At 39.6% G+C, this 19902-nt stretch overlaps 1 protein-coding gene across 4 annotated transcripts in view; it reads right to left on the bottom strand.

Annotated features, from left to right (window-relative positions):
- The window catches only part of hrob (homologous recombination factor with OB-fold), a 52361-nt gene that overhangs the window by 12434 nt on the left and 20025 nt on the right, over positions 1-19902 (bottom strand). For 2 of the 4 annotated variants that reach the window (XM_072561694.1, XM_072561696.1), the window contains 6 exons: positions 14455-14538; positions 10169-10309; positions 8491-8599; positions 4652-4737; positions 3400-3522; positions 2398-2614 (listed from right to left, as the gene is read on the bottom strand). In XM_072561694.1, coding sequence (XP_072417795.1) covers positions 2398-2614; positions 3400-3522; positions 4652-4737; positions 8491-8599; positions 10169-10309; positions 14455-14538 — 760 coding nt within the window. The remainder of the gene's footprint in view (positions 1-2397; positions 2615-3399; positions 3523-4651; positions 4738-8490; positions 8600-10168; positions 10310-14454; positions 14539-19902) is intronic. The other 2 variants (XM_072561695.1, XM_072561697.1) reach the window with 2 other exon arrangements.

Here is a 19902-nt window from a genome sequence, read left to right as displayed (position 1 = left end):
TATACTTTTCCAGCAAGACAGTCCCCTAACACAATCGATTGCTTGGAACCTGATCTACGCCTCATTCCATTAGCAGAAACTTGGCTGTTCGTGTTACACTCCCCTGAAAGTCCATCACCCCCTACATTTTTCAAAACCGCATACTTATTTGAAATGGGGATAGCTACAGAAGACCTCTGTACTACCCGCCTACCTCTCTTGGAGTTAACCCATTAATGTGACTGTATCTGCAGCTTTTCTCTCTTCATATAACTGCCATCCATCACACCCCAGCTCTTGTCAATTCCTCATTGCCTCTAACTGTAACTCCAACTGATCCATTCGATCTGACAGGATTCGTAACCAATGACATTTATTGCAGATATAATCCTCACTAACCCTTACACGCTCCTGAAACTTCCACATCCGACAAGAGCATATCACTCAATCAAGGCTATTTTGCTCCTTCCAATCAACAGACCTAGAAAATAGCACAGTCTTATCGCTCCAAAAAAACACTGCTCCAGGCTAACTTAAAACTTACGGCATATATTTTTATAATTTTAAAATTTAATCAAGAGACAGATTCTAATAAAAACATAAAATCAAGAACGAACCCACTCTACTCACTACTGTAGATTTACAGCAAGGCTATACTTAAAACTATTTACTGATCTGTTTCTATGCTGTGACTTCTCCCAAACAGGTTACTCCAAGATCATTGGCGAATTTCACGGTTGGTTAAGTTTTCGTAGACACACTCCAATGTCCAACTATACATGAATTCAAACAGCAAAGGGAGTAACTGTGCAGATTCACTACTATATCAGTTGGCAGGCTGGGTTTCTTTCTCTCGCTCTCTTCCTTACAGGCCAAGTGGACGCTGCCTTTGTCTGTCTTTCTCCCTTTTAAAAGTGCTGATGTTTTGACTTTTCTTCCCCTCAAAGTTCCAAAGCAATTGCAACAGCATATAAAACAGTAATTGCTGCTCCTGGAATTCGAGGAAATCACCTCCAACACCTAAAGTACCTCCAACACCCAAAATACCTTAAAAAAAAAAAAGGAGCAGTCTGTTACAGCCAGAAATCTTTCCCATCCTCCATCCTGGATTTTACCAGTTTGGCCTTGTAGTTTATTTTCGGTCTTCACTAGCTTTTTAGTCCTCCTTTGCTGGATTATAATTTATCCCAGTCTTCAGGGCTATCTGTGACTTTGGCTCCTACATGCTTTGCCTTTCAACTTTATACTCTCCTTAACCTCTTTGGTTAGCTATAGTTAGTTTATCCCTCTCAAGATCTTTCCTCCTTACTGGGATGCCTGATAACTATCCACCCAGTTCACTTTATTTTCATGCCATTGCAATTCCTTCTAATGTTAAATACAATTGTTTCTGACTTAATTTTCTCACACTCAAACTGAATATTAAATTCATGTTATGTTCACTACTTCTTGGGGGATATTGTATTCTGTGGTAATTTTAAAAACTCGTCTTATTAACTAGATCCAAGACCACCTGCTCCCTCGTTTGCTCTATGACGTATGGCTTTCAAAAACTGATCCTAATCCGTTCAATGAATTCATTGTCATAGCTACCCTTTCCAATCTGATTAACCCAATTAATCAACAGGTAGAATAAAGTCACCTATTATTGCTCTATTCTTGTTATATGCACCTATTATTTGTTAATTGCCTTTCCTACAGATTGGCTGTTATTAATATCTGCTTTCCCTTGCAGTCTTTTTACCTCTGCCCAAATGGGCTCAACATTATCTGAGTCTATATCATCTCTCACAAATACCATTATTATCTGTCTTCTTAAAAATGCTAACCCACCACCTTTTCCATTCCTCTCATCTCCCCAAAAGGTCAAATATGCGTCAATGTTAAGTTCCCAATTTTGATCTCCTTAATGCTATGTTTCTGTAATTGCAATCAGATCACAATTACTCACCTTTGTGCCAGTTTGTCTACCTTATTCGAAAAGCTTTTGCATTAAGATACAAAGCCATTATATGTTTGTTCAATTAACCAATTTCTCAACACTTTTATGGTTCGTTGGTATATGACATTATTACCTGAAAATAAGAAGTGGCGATCATTCCCAACACTAACCTGCAATCCTACCTTCTCCTTTACTTTTAATTTTTAAAATTTTCTGTGCAACTGAATCCACTTATTAGTTTAAAGTCCTATCTACAACCCATGTTATTTTGTTCGCCAGGACTCTAGTCACAGCCTGATTCAGGTAATCTTACAGATTAATCTTACAGATTTTAGGAGGTTTGTTTAAAGATTATCACAGGACAATACATAATTCTGAAACTTACCCTGAACTAAGAGCAAATATAAATATTATCTATATGCAAATAATTTTAAAACATACTTGTCGTGCACAATTTCCCTTAATATCCCACCTACCTTCTTCCCAGTTTTCTGCACAATATTCTTGTAATGCGGTGCCTTTATATTCAGATAAAGCCAAGCTTTTATCCCTTGTACGAGAAGATGGCGTCTGAGAAGCCCATGATGTGGAGTCTGTACAGGAACTTCTATCCATCATTAAAGATTCAAATCTCGGTTTACAGGGATACCCGGCCGCTAAGTCAAAGGTGGAATGTTGAAATGCAATGTGGTTCTGAAAACAAGGAAAATATGTTAAATCAAACAACACATATCACTCAAAAATTCATTTGGAAAAAAAACTCCATTCACTGAGCACCAGATTTATGAAGCAGAAATAATGTTTGAGACAAAATAACTCGAGGAGAAAGTGAGGACTGCAGATGCTGGAGATCAGAGCTGAAAATGTGTTGCTGGAAAAGTGCAGCAGGTCAGACAGCATCCAAGGAACAGGAGAATCGACGTTTCGGGCATCAGGAACGTCGATTCTCCTGTTCCTTGGATGCTGCCTGACCTGCTGCGCTTTTCCAGCAACACATTTTCAGACAAAATAACTCAGACAATTTGAGACTGTAACTTACACAGCAGGAAAAGGAAATAAGTAGATATATCATGTTGGATTTTCAAATGTATTCATCAGTGTGCCACAAAAGACACTGTCACAAAATTAGAGCTCATGGACTTTTTTGAAGCCGGGGGGGAGGGGGTGCAAATAAACATGAATTGAGGATTAATGAGCAAAACAGTTGCTTTTGGGTTGGCCATTACCCTTGGTAATCTGTCTGGTCCAATCTATATGTACATTAAAATAACCCATAATTATTGTTGCACCTTTCTCACTATCTACATTATACTTAGTTCGGGAGCCTATAAACAACTCCCATAAGTGACTTCTTATTTTTGCTATTTCTCATCTGTACGTGCGATTTGCTATGTTCTTTTGAGAACCAAGGTCATTTCTATAGCTAATACTTCTCATAAATAGTTGATTCAATTGCATAAAGTTCATAATATTCTTGCCTCAGGACTCTGATCCAGCTGGTTACGAATGCATTCACTGGCACCTTGTGGGTATATTCTTATCACATTGCTTCGTGTTATATTCAAATAATGATTTCTAAGTGATGGAGAAAATACACCAACCTAAAAGCAGAAGTAAAAACATACGTTAGCGCTGAGGAAATACTGATTCCACCTCTAAAGATCAGAAATTACACTGAGAGACAGATCAACCCCATTGAAAAGTCAAACCAATCAAAAACGTTGATTCGCATCATTCAAGAAGTGGAGGAGGCTGGTACAATTGCAACATTTAAAAGGCATTTGGATGGGTATATGAATAGGAAGGGTTTGGAGGGATATGGGCCGGGTGCTGGCAGGTGGGACTAGATTGGGTTGGGATATCTGGTGGGCATGGACGGGTTGGACTGAAGGGTCTGCTTCCATAGAGTCTCTATGACTCTATGCATCATTGTAACACACTCATATGATAACCTAAAGCATCTAATAATTCTCAAGGTTGTGTGGGCAATATTATATGGGCATGTATTACACTTCAACAGCTAACATTAGCATCTATGTAGGTGGCAGCCTAGAGCGATTGCACAAGTAACATTAAATGCTTTTTGGTTATTGGAAAGACAAAAATATAATGTAGCACTTTTATAGTTAACTGTTTTCTTTTACTAATCCATACCAATTTAAGAACTCTTTCTACCAACCGGTTTTTGGAGTCATGGGAACAACCAAACCACCCACTGAAGCAAAATAATCCTAAAGCAAACACAGAATGGCAGACAAACTTAGCAGATCTGGCAGAGAGAAACAGAGTTAATGTTTCAAGTCTGGTATGACACTTCTTCAAAACTCAGGTTTAATTCTGACGAGTCTTACCACTCTTAAAACATTAATTCTCTTTCTCCAGAGATGTTGCTGCATCTGCTCAGTTTATCCAATATTCTGTGTTTGTTTCAGACTTCCACCAACCACAGTATTTTGCTCTTAAATCATCTTAAAGTTGTATTTCAGTTCATTATCCAGTATTGGAAGGGCCACCATATGGACAAAGGGAAATTGAAGGGAATGAAGTTTCCTTAAATAATTAGCTAAATGGTAATTTTTATTTCCCTCATGTTAATCATTCTCTTCCTATGATATTCACAACATACCTGGTATTATCTCCAGCACCCACCCGACACATCCCAAAATCATTCTACAATTGGTGTAAATACAGAAATAATTTCATTAAACATTAGAGTATAGAGCTAACAACCTGTTTCAAGAGAAGCACTGTTCCAACCTTAAGATTATTCAGTTCTTCAACTAGAAGCTGTCTGTGAATGGTGCCTTGCATTTCTCCTATGCAAGTAAACAAAAAGAATTAGGTTTCAAGGAAACTAAACTGCAACAGCCATCAGTACTACACTGCCACTTGAGACTTAAGAACCTCCATCATTTATAATGCTTTATCTGTACAATGTCTCTTCATAGCCTTTACTCTGGTTCATTCCTGGTGGCAAGGTGTTGTTAGGAAGAAAGCAAACTGATAGTTTCCCCAAGTACAACTCAGACAAAATATAATAATAAAATGGTGGTTATCAATTGAAGGGAAGAAAATGCCAGTTGAAAGAGTGGAAAAATAATTTGACATGTCCATTGCAAGCTGGATTCTATTAATGTGAGTATGGACCAGATTTACATCCATGGCAGGAAAACGATGTTGGTGCTCAAATTAAAATGAAAAACTCAGGACCAGCTCAGACATGAACTTTGTTTGTCAGCTACAAACATGGAGTTTGTAGCTGACCTTCCAATGGTCACAAGGTTCATGAGCCCAGATCGTACTTGAGGACAGAAATATGTTTATACTAACAGTCATGTTTTGTTAAAGGAAATCTGCAAAGACTTTCAACAAAGTATGCATGCGAGAAATGCTCAAGGATAGTTAGTATATCTTGATTAAGTCAAGAAAGAAACTGATGGGGGGAAGCAGGGCATCGGTACTGATTGCATTATGTGAAATCTGATCGTTACTGTTATACTTTATTTTCCCTTGCTGCGAATTGAGGCTGTTCAACAATTCACATCAAGCTCATTTCACGTCACGTAAATTGGAGTGGATCCAAATTACAAAAGGAGCAGTGTTGTTTTATATCTTTGGATGATGCTGTTGCACAAGCAGATCTATGACAGCAAGAGTCAACTCTCATAGAAATGCATAGAGTGCTGACAGGAAGGGTGACTGATACCACTGAACCCAAAAATATTCGAAAAGCAATAACTAGTTAAATTAGGAGTTGTGCCACAGAACTGGTATCTATCAGGTAATGTGGAGATCATTGTGGGCAGGTCTATATGTTGGATGATGCTAAGATTATTATGTCATCTAGCCTGCTTACATTGATTCGAGTGTGTGGTACTGGAAAAGCACTGCAGGTCAGGCAGCATCCAAAGAGCAGGAGAATCAACCTTTCGGGCATAAGCCCTTCATCAGGAATCCTGCTTTCTCCTGCCTATATTGTTGCCAATCTAAAAGACATTAATTTAGGCAATTTGGGATTGACTTCATGGCTGAGAAATTATCCTGTAAGTACTTCATTATTCAGACAGGTAGCTTTCAGATTTGACCCTTGATTAGTGCAGCTATTCTGTTTGTTGGGCAGTGGCAAGAACATTACAGCGAGTCTTGATGCTTATTCTAAGAAGATGGAATTACTGAAGTTTCTTGATTACCACCCAATGGTTTTTGGTGGAAAACAGACTTCTGTCAGCTAGGATGATTCCTTCTATCAAATAGTGTGCAGACTCTATATGCCAGAGGTTGTAATTACTGCCAATTGACAGAAGTATGACAGGCCGCCAATAGCTTTAGCTCAGAAATAAGTCACTCAACCTCAGGACGAGGAAAGACTCAAACAAAATGATGCTTGTAAAAATAAGTACCAGTCAAGATCAAAATCTCCAAGGGAAAATGAGAAGAGAATTAATAAGTAATGCATGTTTGAATCAAAGTAAAAGCAATTAGCAACAGAGAGAACACTCCCAACTAAACCATATAATCTATGTCAGTAAGACAGTACATACCCTATGGTGCCCATTAGTTACTGAAGACAACAGCATATTGGACATTGAAGGATTCTGGATAATCCAAGAGGAGGATGGGAAAAACATTGTGGCTTTAAAGCTACATTTTTCTGTTAGGTATTTTCAGCATTGGAGCTGATTTTCTTGAATTCTAGAAGCAGTAATTACTGTTGCATTGTTTTGAAACTTTGGGGAAAAAAATATCAAAACAAATAAGGAAGACAGGTTGCACTTGAATTGGAAGAGATCAGTCAGAGACTGGTGCAGTTGGGAAAAGGAGAAGTCAAACAATCAGGGCAGGAGGGCAAAAAGGGGACTAGAGATAACCTTGACAAAAAAGGTTAAGGAGAATCCAAAGGAATCCTACAAATATATTAAGTCCAAGAGTAACTAGCGAGAGAATAGGTTCCCTTAAATGATCAGCATGGCCACCTATGGGAGGAGGCAGTACTAAATGAGTATTTTGCATCCATGTTTGCTGTAGAGAAGGATATGGAAGGTAGAGAATGCCAGGAGTAAACAGCAACATCTTGAAAAATGTCCACAGTGCAGAGGTGGCGGTGCTGGACATCTTAAAATGCATAAAGTTGGATTAATCCCCAGGACCTGGTCAGGTGTACCTTAGAACTCTGTGGAGTTCCCTTATTGAGATATATGTATCAATAGCCACAGGTGAGATGCCAGAAGACTATAGGTTGGCTAACATGGTGCCACTATTTAAGAAAGGTGGTAAGGAAAAGCCAGGGAACTGAAGACCAGTGAGCCTGACATCAGTGGTGGGCAAGCTGTTGGAGGGAATCCAGAGGGACAGGATTTACATGTATTTGAAAAGGCAGAGACTGATTAGGGATAGTCAACATGGCTGTGTGTGTGGGAATTGGTGGGGTGGTGGAGGATTGCTTTTCAGACTGGAGGCCTGTGACCAGCTGCAAGCCACAAGGATCGGTGCTGGGTCCACTGCTTTACATCATTTATATAAATTGTTTGGATGCGAACATAGAAGGTAAGTTTGCAGATAACACTAATATTGGAGGTGTACTGGATAGCGAAGGAGGTTATCTCAGGTGAGTGCAACGGGATCTTGATCAGATTGCCAATGGGACGAGGAGTGGCAGGTGGAGCTCAATTTAGAGAAATGTGAGGTGCTGCATTTTCAAAATACAAACCAGGGCAGGACTTATACACTTCATGGTAAGGTCCTAGAGAGTGAAGGTGGTGGTTGGTATGCTTGCCTTTATTGGTCAGTACATTGAGTTTAGAAGTTGGGAGTTCATGCTGCAGCTGTAGAGGACATTGGTTAGGCCACTTTTGGAATATTGTGTGGAATTCTGGTCTCCTTCCTATCGAAAGGATGTTGTGAAAGTTGAAAGGGTTCAGAAAAGACTTACAAGGATGTTGCCAGGATGTTTGAGCTATCGGGAAAGGCTGAATAGCCTGGAGCTACTTTCCTTGGAACTTCAGAGGCTGAGTGACCTTAGAGAGAGATTTATAAAATCATGAGGGGCGTGAATAGGTTCAATAGCCAAAGTCTTTTCCCCAGGTTGGGGGAGTCTAAATCTAGAAAGCATAGGTTTAAGGTGAGAAGGGAAAAGATTTAAAAAGGGTGCTAAGGGGGAGGTTTTTCACGCAGAGGGTGATGCATGTATGGAATGAGCTGCCAGAGGAAGTGGAGGGTGGTAAAATTACAACATTTAAAAGGCATCTGGATGGGTATATATAAAGTAAAGGTTTAGAGGGATATAGGCCAAATGCTGGCAAATGGGACTAGATTAACTTAGGATATCTGGTCAGCATGAACGAGTTGGACCGAATAGTTTGCTTCCATGCTGTACATCCAAGACTCTATGATTCTAATAATTTGAAGGTAAAGTCGGCAAGAGATGATTGTAAAATGAAGTTCCTAATCCATACAGCTAATCTCATTGAAATAACTTGAGAACAACTTTATCTAAACCGGTGCTCAGATTGATCCAGACCTGCTATCCAGACAGATAGCACACCTGTGAAAACTCATAAGGAAAGCTCTACCTGATGGATCTTTAAAAACAGCACTGGCATCTGTATTTGTGCGTGTCAGTGACTTTACAAGAACTGCCATTTTTGGGACCTTGCCTTTGGGGAGCTGTTTTAAGGCTGCCTGTAGAAACAATGAAGTGTTGGTTAAAATATTAGAAACAAAAAAAATTTATATAAGAATAAATTCAATAAAACAAAAGCAAATTCTATAAAACTAACAAGTGCACTCAGAACGTTGTCTGCTCCATTTAATTTTAAAGAAAAATAACTTTTATCACGAGCCTTCTGATAACATCAAGATGACTCAAAGTACTTTGCAACAAATGAAGTATATTTCTAATCACAGCCACTTGTGTAATATAGGAATCATAGCAGCTAATTTGCATACAGCAAGCTAAGTCAAACAGCCATAGATAATGACTGAATAATCTGTTTTCATGATATTAGTCATACATGGATCAGAGTGTGTAAAGACAGGAAAGATTTCTTCCCTGAAGGATACTTGAAAACCATTACAGTTGTTAATTAAAGTGACCTTGAATAAAAACTAATTCCTGTCTAGCACTAGAAGCACAGGTCAGCAGCAATGTTCCTCTAATTTTCTTACTGGTTGTCCGAATGTCCAAGGCCCACCTGCAGTAACAACATCCAGAACCAGAAGTCAAATGCAGAATATCAGAGTGGTGTACAGCTGATAGAGACCATTGGCTCGGAATTGATGCAATATACTCCACTCACCTAGATGAGTGCAGTTGTTACGACATGGGGTATAATTTAAACTAATTGGCTGCATCAAATTAGTTTTTGTCTCCAGGCAACCAGCTACTCTAGCTGCTGGACCAAGGAATTAAGGGATATGGGGAGAGTGCAGGTAAGTGGCATTAAAATGCCATGACTGAATGGCGGAGAGGACTTGATGGGCCGAATGGGCTTATGTCCACACCTATTTCTTATGGATTTATTGTATCTTGTTCAGAACACTTGGTGCCAACAGCACCAAGCTTTCAACTCTTAAAAGGTACAGTGCACTTCTTCAACCTCATAACATAGTTTCAAAGTGCAAAAAGCTCACTATCAGACAATAAAACTGCCTGCTTGACAAGCATCCCATCTACCACATTAAATGTTAATCCCCTTTGTTACCAATGCAGTGCAGCGGTGTGTACACTGATACATATGATACACTACAGCAACACATCAAGCCTTCTCTAACAGTATTTTCCAAACCCACAGCTTCCACTACTTAGAACAAGGGCATTAGATGCATGAAAACATGACCACGTGCAAGTTCCTCCACAGGGCCCACACTACCTTGATTTGGAACTATATTGCCATTCCTTCACTGTCATGGTGTCAAATTCCTATAGTTCCCCAACAAAGTTCCAGATGTGGACTGGAATCGTTTGAGGCAGCAACTCTTCACCACCTTTTGTAAACAATTAGAAATCTGTAATAAATGTGGGCCTTGCTCGGAACACCTCATGAACAAACCACAAAGAAAGAATTCAAATTCATAAACTGTCACATTGGGATCTGAATTTGTCTGTATAATTAGGGTTTCTTTCAAGATTTTTGTATAGCAGAGTCACTATGTAATTGCATTCCACCCATGTGAATATTATAGATAATAAGCTGTAAACCAAAAGGCTAGACATGATATCACGACTATAAGTATTTTTGTAAGTCATACCTTTCGTAGGACCATGACAATGCTGTAACTTCGAAGGAAACAGTCAGCATCTTCCTCATCCAATCTCAACTCTGCTTTCATGGTTGCCCATGGACCTCTACCAAAGTCATCTTCAACAGATTGTTGAGAACCAGGGACCTCCTTAATTTGAGATTGAAAAATTATTCACAGTGAAACAATGTAGATAAATATTGAGAAGCATTTTTCACATTCATCAATCCACAGGACTGAAAAATCCAAATAGTTTTCCAATTCCCATTTGGACTTCTGGCAATCCTGCTCTGCGCTTTCTTTGTAGTCCTTTGTTGGCTCATCAATCTTTAATATTACAGCAAAAATTCACACACAACTTGTAGAATATCCTTAAGGGAAAAATGCAGTTAAGAGAAAGGAGGATGAATGAAAATAAATCAATATAGAATGCAGTTTCTCATCCAACCATCAATAGAATATGGTTTTTCATGAAAAAACAACAAAATATTAAGAATGACTTGCAGTAAAAGAGTCACTTTTTCTGGGAAAAAATTTCAAGAATTATAGAAGTCAATATTCACAATTAATCATCCATTTTTGTTAATCTTTTATTCGAGTTTGCTACCACTTAAACCAAGATACAACTTGGTATCACCTCTGACTGTATCCTGTCTAGAGCCTTAAGTATTTTCCATTTATTGTTTCATTGATGGAACAAACCTAACCATTTTTGCTGTTGGCTGCAATCTTTGCCGACACCAAGTTGGACTTTTGCTCATTGCAAAGACAATCTGCAGCCACCTATTGAACATGCCTAAAGTATTGTAAATGTTTTTTCTAAATCCTGATTGATGAGCTGATTGCAGTGTTAAGTCAGTTACCAGATGCTTGGCTAGTAATTACCACTGCAGCCTGCAAGCAGAAGATTTCAAAATGAAGGATCTATCATCTTCACAATTTCACTGAGGTGGCATACTGCTGTACAAGGATGCAGTGGGGTGAAAAGACACTGATAAAGCCGGTCTTCAGTTGCATGGTTATTGTTTTGACTGAGCAGAGGAGAGTCAGAAACTGGAATTGATGTGGGCACACAACTTTGAAAACAACAAAATAAGGTAAAGTTGGAAGTTAATTGGCTGGTGAGAATTGTAGCTTTCGTTTCCCTCGCTGCAAAGATAAGCAGTCTAAAGAGCAAGACTTTGAAATTAAGGGTTAAGTAAAACATTGAGATAGCTTCCTATAATTAAGTAATTTCAACAGATGGCAAGCCTCTGATTTTAAGAAAGGGCAGCAATATTTATTATCTAATAGACTAGAGGGCAGCTCTGATCAGGAGTGTACATGTCTGCATGCATTGCATGCCCTGTGACTATAGTCAGTTGCAACCTCTCGAGCTCTATCTTATGGAACTCAGGCAGCCTCTGGAAGAACTGAGGTGCATCTCGGAGGGTGACAGTTTTGTGGATAACATATTCATGGCTGCGGCCACCTACACGTTAAACATTTGCGGGGTGGGGTGGGAGATGTGGTGTCAAGCTTCACTCAGGTAGCATGCTGGAAATTAATTCTCACAAGGATGTTGTAAAACTTTAAAGGGTTCAGAAAAGATTTACAAAGATGTTGCCATGGTTGGAGGGTTTGAGCTATAGGGAGAGGTTGAATAGGCTTTGGCTGTTTTCCCTGGACCTTCAGAAGCTGAGGGGTGACCTTACAGAGATTTATAAAATCTGAGGGGTATGGATCAGGTAAATAGACAAGGTCTTTTCCTGAAGTTAGGGGAGTCCAGAACTACAGGGCATGGGTTTAAGGTGAGAGGGGAAAAATTTACAAGGGACTTGTGAGGCAATTTTTTCACACAAAGGGTGGTGCGTGCACGGAATGAGTTACCAGAGGAAGTGGTGGAGGCTGGCACAATTACAACTTTTAAAAGACATCTGGATGGGTCTAAGAATAGGAAGAGTTTAGAGGGATATGGGCCAAATGCTGGCAAATGAGACGATATTATTTTAGGATATCTGTTCGGCATGGGTATGTTGGACCAAAGGTCCATGCTGTACCTCTCTATGACTAAGTTGTCACAAAAGCTGAAAATTTAAAAAAGAACACAGAATTCCCCAATTTACCTGTCTTTTATATCCAGGATGCCAGAAAGCAAAGACCAGGTTTCTGGCCTTTCTGCTTAACAACAAGAAAATTACTATCTATAACAAGTAATTAGCCATTTGTCATAAACCATGATCACATAACTCTTAATTAAAACTGGAGTCTCCTTATTAACTCGCTTTTACACAAAAAAAAAGGGTTGTGGACAGAGAGATAAAAGGAGGTAAAGTATTCAGTGGTTTCTTTGCACAAGGTTTGCTGAGATGATTCTTGTCAGAATGCTCCCCTCCCAGTCATCCTTCTCAGGATGTTTCCACTGGTTTGCAAGAGCCTATGTGGCTGACAAACTTAGAAAATCTCTTATTAATTAAAAACTACAGCTTACAGCAGTCACTGAAATAACTACGAATTAGTTTTCTTCAGGCTTAAAGTGATTTACTCTAGTGAACAGAAAGAAAGCTCCTAAATTGATGGTGGTCCAAAAATATAATTTTGTTTACAGCCCCAAAAGGTGCTCAGTAATTCGAGAACCAGTCACAAAGTTGTTGGCAGGCAGTTGAATTTTCATTGGTTTGCAGGCTCATGACCAATCCATTGATTGTTGCCAAAGCTCCATTTGTACACAACATTTGGGTTCAGAGCATCAATAACCACTGCTGTAACCCACAGCTGTGCAATCAGTGCTCATAATGAGTATCAAGTTACTTTACTTCAAATAATACAGCATTCCTTACAATCGCTGGTTTTGAAAACAGTTCTTTTCTCACTTCAGTCTATGACTGAAAACAAAAGAAACAAAAAAAGGCATAGTCTTTACAAGAGGAATGGGTGACATATCAGTAGTTAGGAAAAAGAAAACCAGGCATATAATGCAGGAGTCCCCAGAGATACATAACATCTATTTCCTGCCGCTGCACTGACCTCTGAAGTTAGTGCATATTAGCAGTTTCCAGAAACAAAAAGTCACTTCATCTGTAGACTGATAGGTGCTTGGACCATTCAAGGAACATGCTGGGAGGCAATGCTGTCTCGCTTTCCAACTACTGCTGAGTTCAACACAACAATGAAAGCAATGGCTAAACTGAGAAGTGCAGTCAAAGCCAAATCCATAGCTCTACAATTGGTTCATCTTTTCTGAGGAGTGAGACACATCCAGAGCGAGACAGAAGAGGTCTGAAATTGGCAAGCAGAGCATTCAAAGTAGCAATGTGGAGACTACTCTTGGTACAAGTCAATATAAAAATGGTAAGTCAAAACAAGTGAATATGGGACTGTAAAGATTGTGCCGGACAGAGGTCTTTAGATTCTTGTGACATTGGGAACATAGCTTGGACAGATGGAACGTCCTCAGATACTGAAGCAGCCAATGTCCAAATGCAGCAAGATTTGGACAATATTCAGGTTTGGGATGACAAGTGACAAATAACACGTGTGCACATATTGACAAGTGCCAGGAAATGAATAACTCCAGTCAGACAGAAGCTTACCATCACCGCATGACATTTAATTGGATTGCAAAATCATTGATTTCCCACCCGGACTAACAACATCCTACTATTGACCAAAAACAGAACTGAACTAGTCATACAGGTATAGTGGCTACAAGAACAGGTCAGAGGTTAGGAATTCTACAACAAGCAACTCAGATCCCAACTCCCCAAAGCCTGTCCATAATCTACAAGGCTGAAGTCAGGAGTGTGATGGAATACTCCCACTTGCCTGAAGGGGTGCATCACCAATACTCCACATGATTTGCACCCCGATTTACTCCCTTCATCACTAATGCATTGTGGAAATAGTGTGTACCATATTGAAAATGTACTGCAGTAACGGACTAAGCCTCTTTTGACAGCACCTTCCAGAAGTACAACTTTTGCTCCTTAGGAACACACATGCAGCATGGTCATGCTACCATCTACAAATTCTACTCGAAGCTTAGATACTATCATGAATTCAAATAGCAATTGCTGTTCCTTTACTGTCACTGGGTCAAAATCCTGCAAGTCCCTTCATAACAGCACTGTGGGTGTAGCTTTAACACATGGACTGCAGCACTTCAAGACAGTGGTTTACCACCACCCTTTGAGGAACACCTTAGGGATATGCAATATGCTTTCATCTTATCTTTCACAGAATGTACATGAAAATATGCCAGGCAACAAGCTACATTATAATATTTCTAGAAACTGTGCAGGTCTCTGCAGGCTTACCTGAGGCCTTAGCTTTGGCACTGCACCATGAGTTGGCGTCTGTGGATCTGAAATTAAGACATCATCTAGGTTTTTCCCAAGATGCTGGAAGACAAGCACGGTGAGCAGTCAATTATCAGACAACATGCTTTAAAGAGTTAGTTACAAATTCAGCATCAGTTTCAATTACACTAGTCCATGCTACATAAACTAAAAATTACATTTGGAATTAAAGTCCTTTTATTGTTACAGAATACATGCCTATGTATTGGTACGGTTCCTCATTACTAGTAGACATTTTAAGGATACATATTCAAATATCTAGCTACAAGCCTTGGAATTACATTGTTAATAATGTTCAACATTGTTAATTATTTTATTTACTAGATTAGATTACTTACAGTGTGGAAACAGGCCCTTCAGCCCAACAAGTCCACACTGACCCACCAAAGTGCAACCCACCCAGACCCATTCCCCTACATTTACCCCTACACCTAACACTACGGGCAATTTAGCATGGCCAATTCACATAATCTGCACATTTTTGGGATTGTGGGAGGAGACCAGAGGAAACCCATGCTAACACAGGGAGAATGTGCAAACTCCGCACAGAGAGTCGCCTGAGGTGGGAATTGAACCCGGGTCTCTGGCGCTGAGAGGTAGCAGTGCTATCCACTGTGCCACCCAGTAAAGTACACAATTACTATGAACACAAAGGAAACGAAAAGCTGGACTTGAAGGCATGGAAGTAGAAGTAGGCTAGTCAGTCCATCAGGTCTCATCTACAATTTAGCTAATAATCCTCACCTCCACTTTCCTGCTTTATCCCCATAATCCTCGATTCCCTGACTAGTTAAAACTTTGCCTATTTCAGCCTTGCATACACTTACCATCCCAACCTCAATAGCCTTCTGTGGCTAAAGAGGTAAAAACAATGACTGCAGAAAGAACTTAACTGATACACTACTTTTAGAAGAATTTTCTCCACCTCTTGCCCAAATCTGCATGGGACAATAACCTCTTCACATTTACCATAATAAGCCTGTTAATAATAAGACCACAAAAAATAGAAATAGGAATAGACCATTGGGCCCTTGAGCCTGCCCCTCCATTCAATAGAATCATGATTGACCTGACACTCATTAGTAACTTAAAAACCCAGATGCAGTCCATCATATCCAGAAGACTTAAGAGCCTTTAGAAAACCCATTAGTTTCATGAGAACTATTTCTCTAGTGATAATTAGTGTACTTATTTCCTACCACTCTCCATTATACAGTAATTTAGAATGCTATTGGTGAATTTACTGTGAAAACTGATGAAAAATATTTATTTATCTTCTCTGCCATTTCTTTGTTCACCATTATTTTCAAAGCCTTGTGCTCTAAAAGACCTGTGTTTACTTGGGCTGCTCCCTTTGTTTTTATATATTTAAAAGAAGCTCTTAGAGTCAGAGAGATATACAGCACAGAAATAGACCCTTCAGTCCAACTTATCCATGACGACCAGATATCCTAACCTAATCTAGGTCCCATTTGCCAGCACTTGGCCTATATCCCTTTAAACCTTTCCTATTCATATACCCATGCAAATGTCTTTCAAATGTTGTAATTGTACCAGCCTCTCTCACTTCCTGTGGCATCTCATTCCATACACTCATCACCCTCTGCGTGAAAAGGTTGCCCCTTAGGTCCCTTTTAAATCTAGCTCCTCTCACCTTAAAGCTATGCATTCTAGTTTTGGACTCCCCACCTCAGGGAAAATACCTTGTCTATTTATGCTATCCATGATTATATAAACGCCTATCAGGTCACCCCCTCAGCCTCCAACACTCCAGGGAAAACAGCCCCAGCCTGTTCAGCCTCTCCCTATAGCTCAAATCCTCCAATTCTGGCACGATCCTTCTAAATCTTTTCTGAACCCTTTCAAGTTTCACAACATCCTTCAGATAGGAAGGAGACCAGAACTGCATGCAATATTCCAACAGTGGCCTAACCAATGTCCTGTACAGCTGCAACATGACCTCCCAACTCCTATACTCAATGCTCTGACCGATACAGGAAAGCATACAAAATTCCTTCTTCGCTACCCTATCTACCTGCAACTCTACTTTCACGGAACTATGAACCTGCTCTCCAAGGTCTCTTTGTTCAGCAACACTCCCAAGGACCTTACCATTAAGTGTACATTGTCTGTTTTTATATTACTTGCTAGTTTAGCGCCACAGTTTATCATCTATTTTTAGTGTCTTTTGATCATTTTTCATTAGTTTAAAAGAAACTCTCCCAATCCTCTGGTTTACCACTAAACTTTTCTATATTTTATGTTTTCTTTCCTTTAAGTTTGATATAATCCTTACTTGGATATAAACTTACTTTGATATAAACTTACTTGGTTAGCCATGTTTTTGCCCTTCCTAGAATCCTTCTTCCTTACCAGGATATACCTTTGCTCGGAGTCATGCCTTTCATTGATCCTAAACCAGTTTTTATATTATACTTCTTTTCCAGACCACTCCAGCCAACAGTGCCTTCATTCCTTTGTAAGATTAGTATAGATGTTTGACCCTCAAACTGACTTCTAAATTCCCCTGGCCTCATCACACAATACCAGATTGAAAACAGCCTGAGCTATGGTTGCATTTGCAACATATTGCCCTAGGAATCTGTCCAAATACACAGTGAACATTTGTGGATACCTTTACTAATTTAAATGTACCCAATCTCCACAAAGATTAAAGTCAACTACGATTATTGCAAACAAACCCCTACTAGTCCAGATAGTCCTAAAGAACAGTATATGGATTACTCTAACGAGTATAATCTTCCCCTTATTACTTCTTACCTCCACCCATATGGATTGTGCATTATCCAATTAGATTAAATTACTTACAGTGTGGAAATAGGCCCTTTAGACAAACAAGTCCATGCCAACCCGCCGAAGTGCAACCCACCCGGACCCATTCCCCTACATTTAACCCTTTCACCTAACACTAGGGGCAATTTAGCATGGCCAATTCATCTAACCTGCACATTTTTGGGCTGTGGAAGGAAACCAGGGCACCCAGAGGAAACCCACGCAGACACGGAGAGAATGTGCAAACTCCACACAGTCAGTCGCCTGAGGCGGGAATTGAACCCGGGTCTCTGGCGCTGAGGCAGCAGTGCTAACAATCACAGGTGATTTCCTCTCTCATATGTTATAGTTAGTCAATAATATCTTAATATAAAGTTTATCACAAACATGGCCATAGAATATCAGTATTATCAATCATATAACTAAAATAATTTAAGGAAATTCAAGTGCCCGTATTAAGCTCATATCACCTTACACTTGGTCAGTCAAATATTCCTCCCTCCATAGACTTTGAAAAAAACACCCTCTTTCAAAAATCCATCAGCGATGAAATAAATAGATCATATGAGCTCCGCCAGTTCATCCATTTGCAAATTAAGACATCAAGCATTTAACAAGAAATCTCCCAATCAATAAATGTCCCACTGTACAAAGCAGCTGTTGTTACCTCACTATTATTTAGCACCAAGACCTGGACTATGCCTCAGCAACTCAACTGCATTATGTAAATTATACCAGCAATGCTGCTGCTGAATCCTCAGTGTAATGAGAGGACGTCTGAACAAATATCATCATCTTTCTTGAAGGCATTTCCACAAACATTTTGGCAAGATCGGAAAATCAACCACAGTGCACTGGCACAGTCTCAGTGGCTGAACAGTACCCATGGCAGGCATTCCAGGGGAGTAGAGAGAAAATGCTATAACACCCTGAAGCTCTCTTTGAAGCAGACAGAGCAGCTGCAGAAAAGGAAAGAAATTCTGAATCCCACTATTTCATAGGGTATCCTGACCCAAATGTCCATAGATCGACACATCGGCTATTCAGTCCAGTGAAGACAATCAGAAACCTGCAACCCTGAACAGATATCACCTTCAAATTGGGGGACAGCTGACAATGATGTCAAGCAATACTGGATAGCAAAGTACACCCAATAGTTTTACAAGTAGCAATCAGCTTACTTGGTGATTTTTAATTTTCTAGTTAAGTACCAAATGGGGAGAAGCAGGACATGGAAATACAAGTAGTCATTTCACTTACTTTTTGTGTGTTTGACTGAATAAATGAATGACTGAGAAAGTTTCATATTAAGGTAAATTACACAATACCCAAATGTTCAAAAGGTTGCCCTATCAAACTTAGGAGCTTTGAGATACAGGACGACCAATGCAATGCCGACAGATGATTTAATACCGAAAATAATCCGAAAGTATATTGGTACTAACACTAAATACACCCAATTACAAATTTATTTCTGTAGTTGTTTCACACAGCAGAATTGAATAGGGAAAATTTACATAGAATTAGTAATGCATCACCACAAAAGTAAACTTGTCAGATGAATGACACTTCTGAAATAATTAATGAAGTTCAATGAAAAGACAAATGATTTCCATCTTGAATCTCTACAAATAATCTTCGACCTGGATAGGCAAAGCAAAGCAGAGGTCAAATTAAAGCGAAGTACATTAGGTACAGTAATGATCTTAATTTATGAAAAATTTGTGTATAATTTACCAATGTCAGGAAAAGGAAAATGCAAAGATTATTGATAGAAGCTTCTGGAAGTGAAGAAAGGCAAGCAATTATATTGCGAGAGACACTGGCCCCCTCACATACTGACACCTCTCACACTCTCCTGCCTTTTCAATTTGTCATCAACTATTTATCCTCCAAACTTTAAAATCTGTTTCTGCTTCCAACAATTTCAGGCAGAATACTCAATGATGTGTTAAAAAAAAAGCCTTGCATAATGCTCCCACTATTCTTTGGACAATTGAGAATATGTTCTCCAGCTATCCATTTACTGCTCACTAACTACCTACCTCAGAACAAGGCTAGCAAATATTATATTCAGTTTTTTGTTTGACTTAAGCCCTCCATCCAGAGTACGTTCAGTGCCCTTACTACCCTCCATACTTCTTCCAAGGCCCTCAAACCTGCTTAGCCTTTCAACTACATCGTGGATGATTTTCTACTTCAATGCCATTTCCTCACACTATCCCCATCTCCCTCGGTGACTTTAGTACCTTGAAATCTACCAGTCTGCCTTGGTCATATTCAATGACTGGACCTCCTGAGCCCTCTAGTAAATAAAAGTAAAGGTAAAGTCACCATTGTCCTCCCAGGATATCAGCTGCTGGCTCTGATGAGGTAATATTAGTTTTTGGAGAGGTGGGGGGTGAGTTAAGGAGAGAGACAGACACAGACAGACAGAGAGACACAGAGAGAGAGAGAGAGAGAGAGAGAGAGAGAGAGAGAGAGAGGAGAGGGAGAGGGAGAGGGAGAGAGAGAGAGAGAGAGCGCCTCTTTGGGATAGGGTGTTCCAGAAAGCACCGATTTATCATTTGAAGGGGATGACAACCAGCAGTTTCTTTGTCCATTTTGGATCTT

Source organism: Chiloscyllium punctatum, chromosome 42, assembly GCF_047496795.1.
Source record: "Chiloscyllium punctatum isolate Juve2018m chromosome 42, sChiPun1.3, whole genome shotgun sequence".
NCBI lineage: Eukaryota > Metazoa > Chordata > Chondrichthyes > Orectolobiformes > Hemiscylliidae > Chiloscyllium > Chiloscyllium punctatum.
This window is presented reverse-complemented; position numbering and strand designations above follow the sequence as displayed.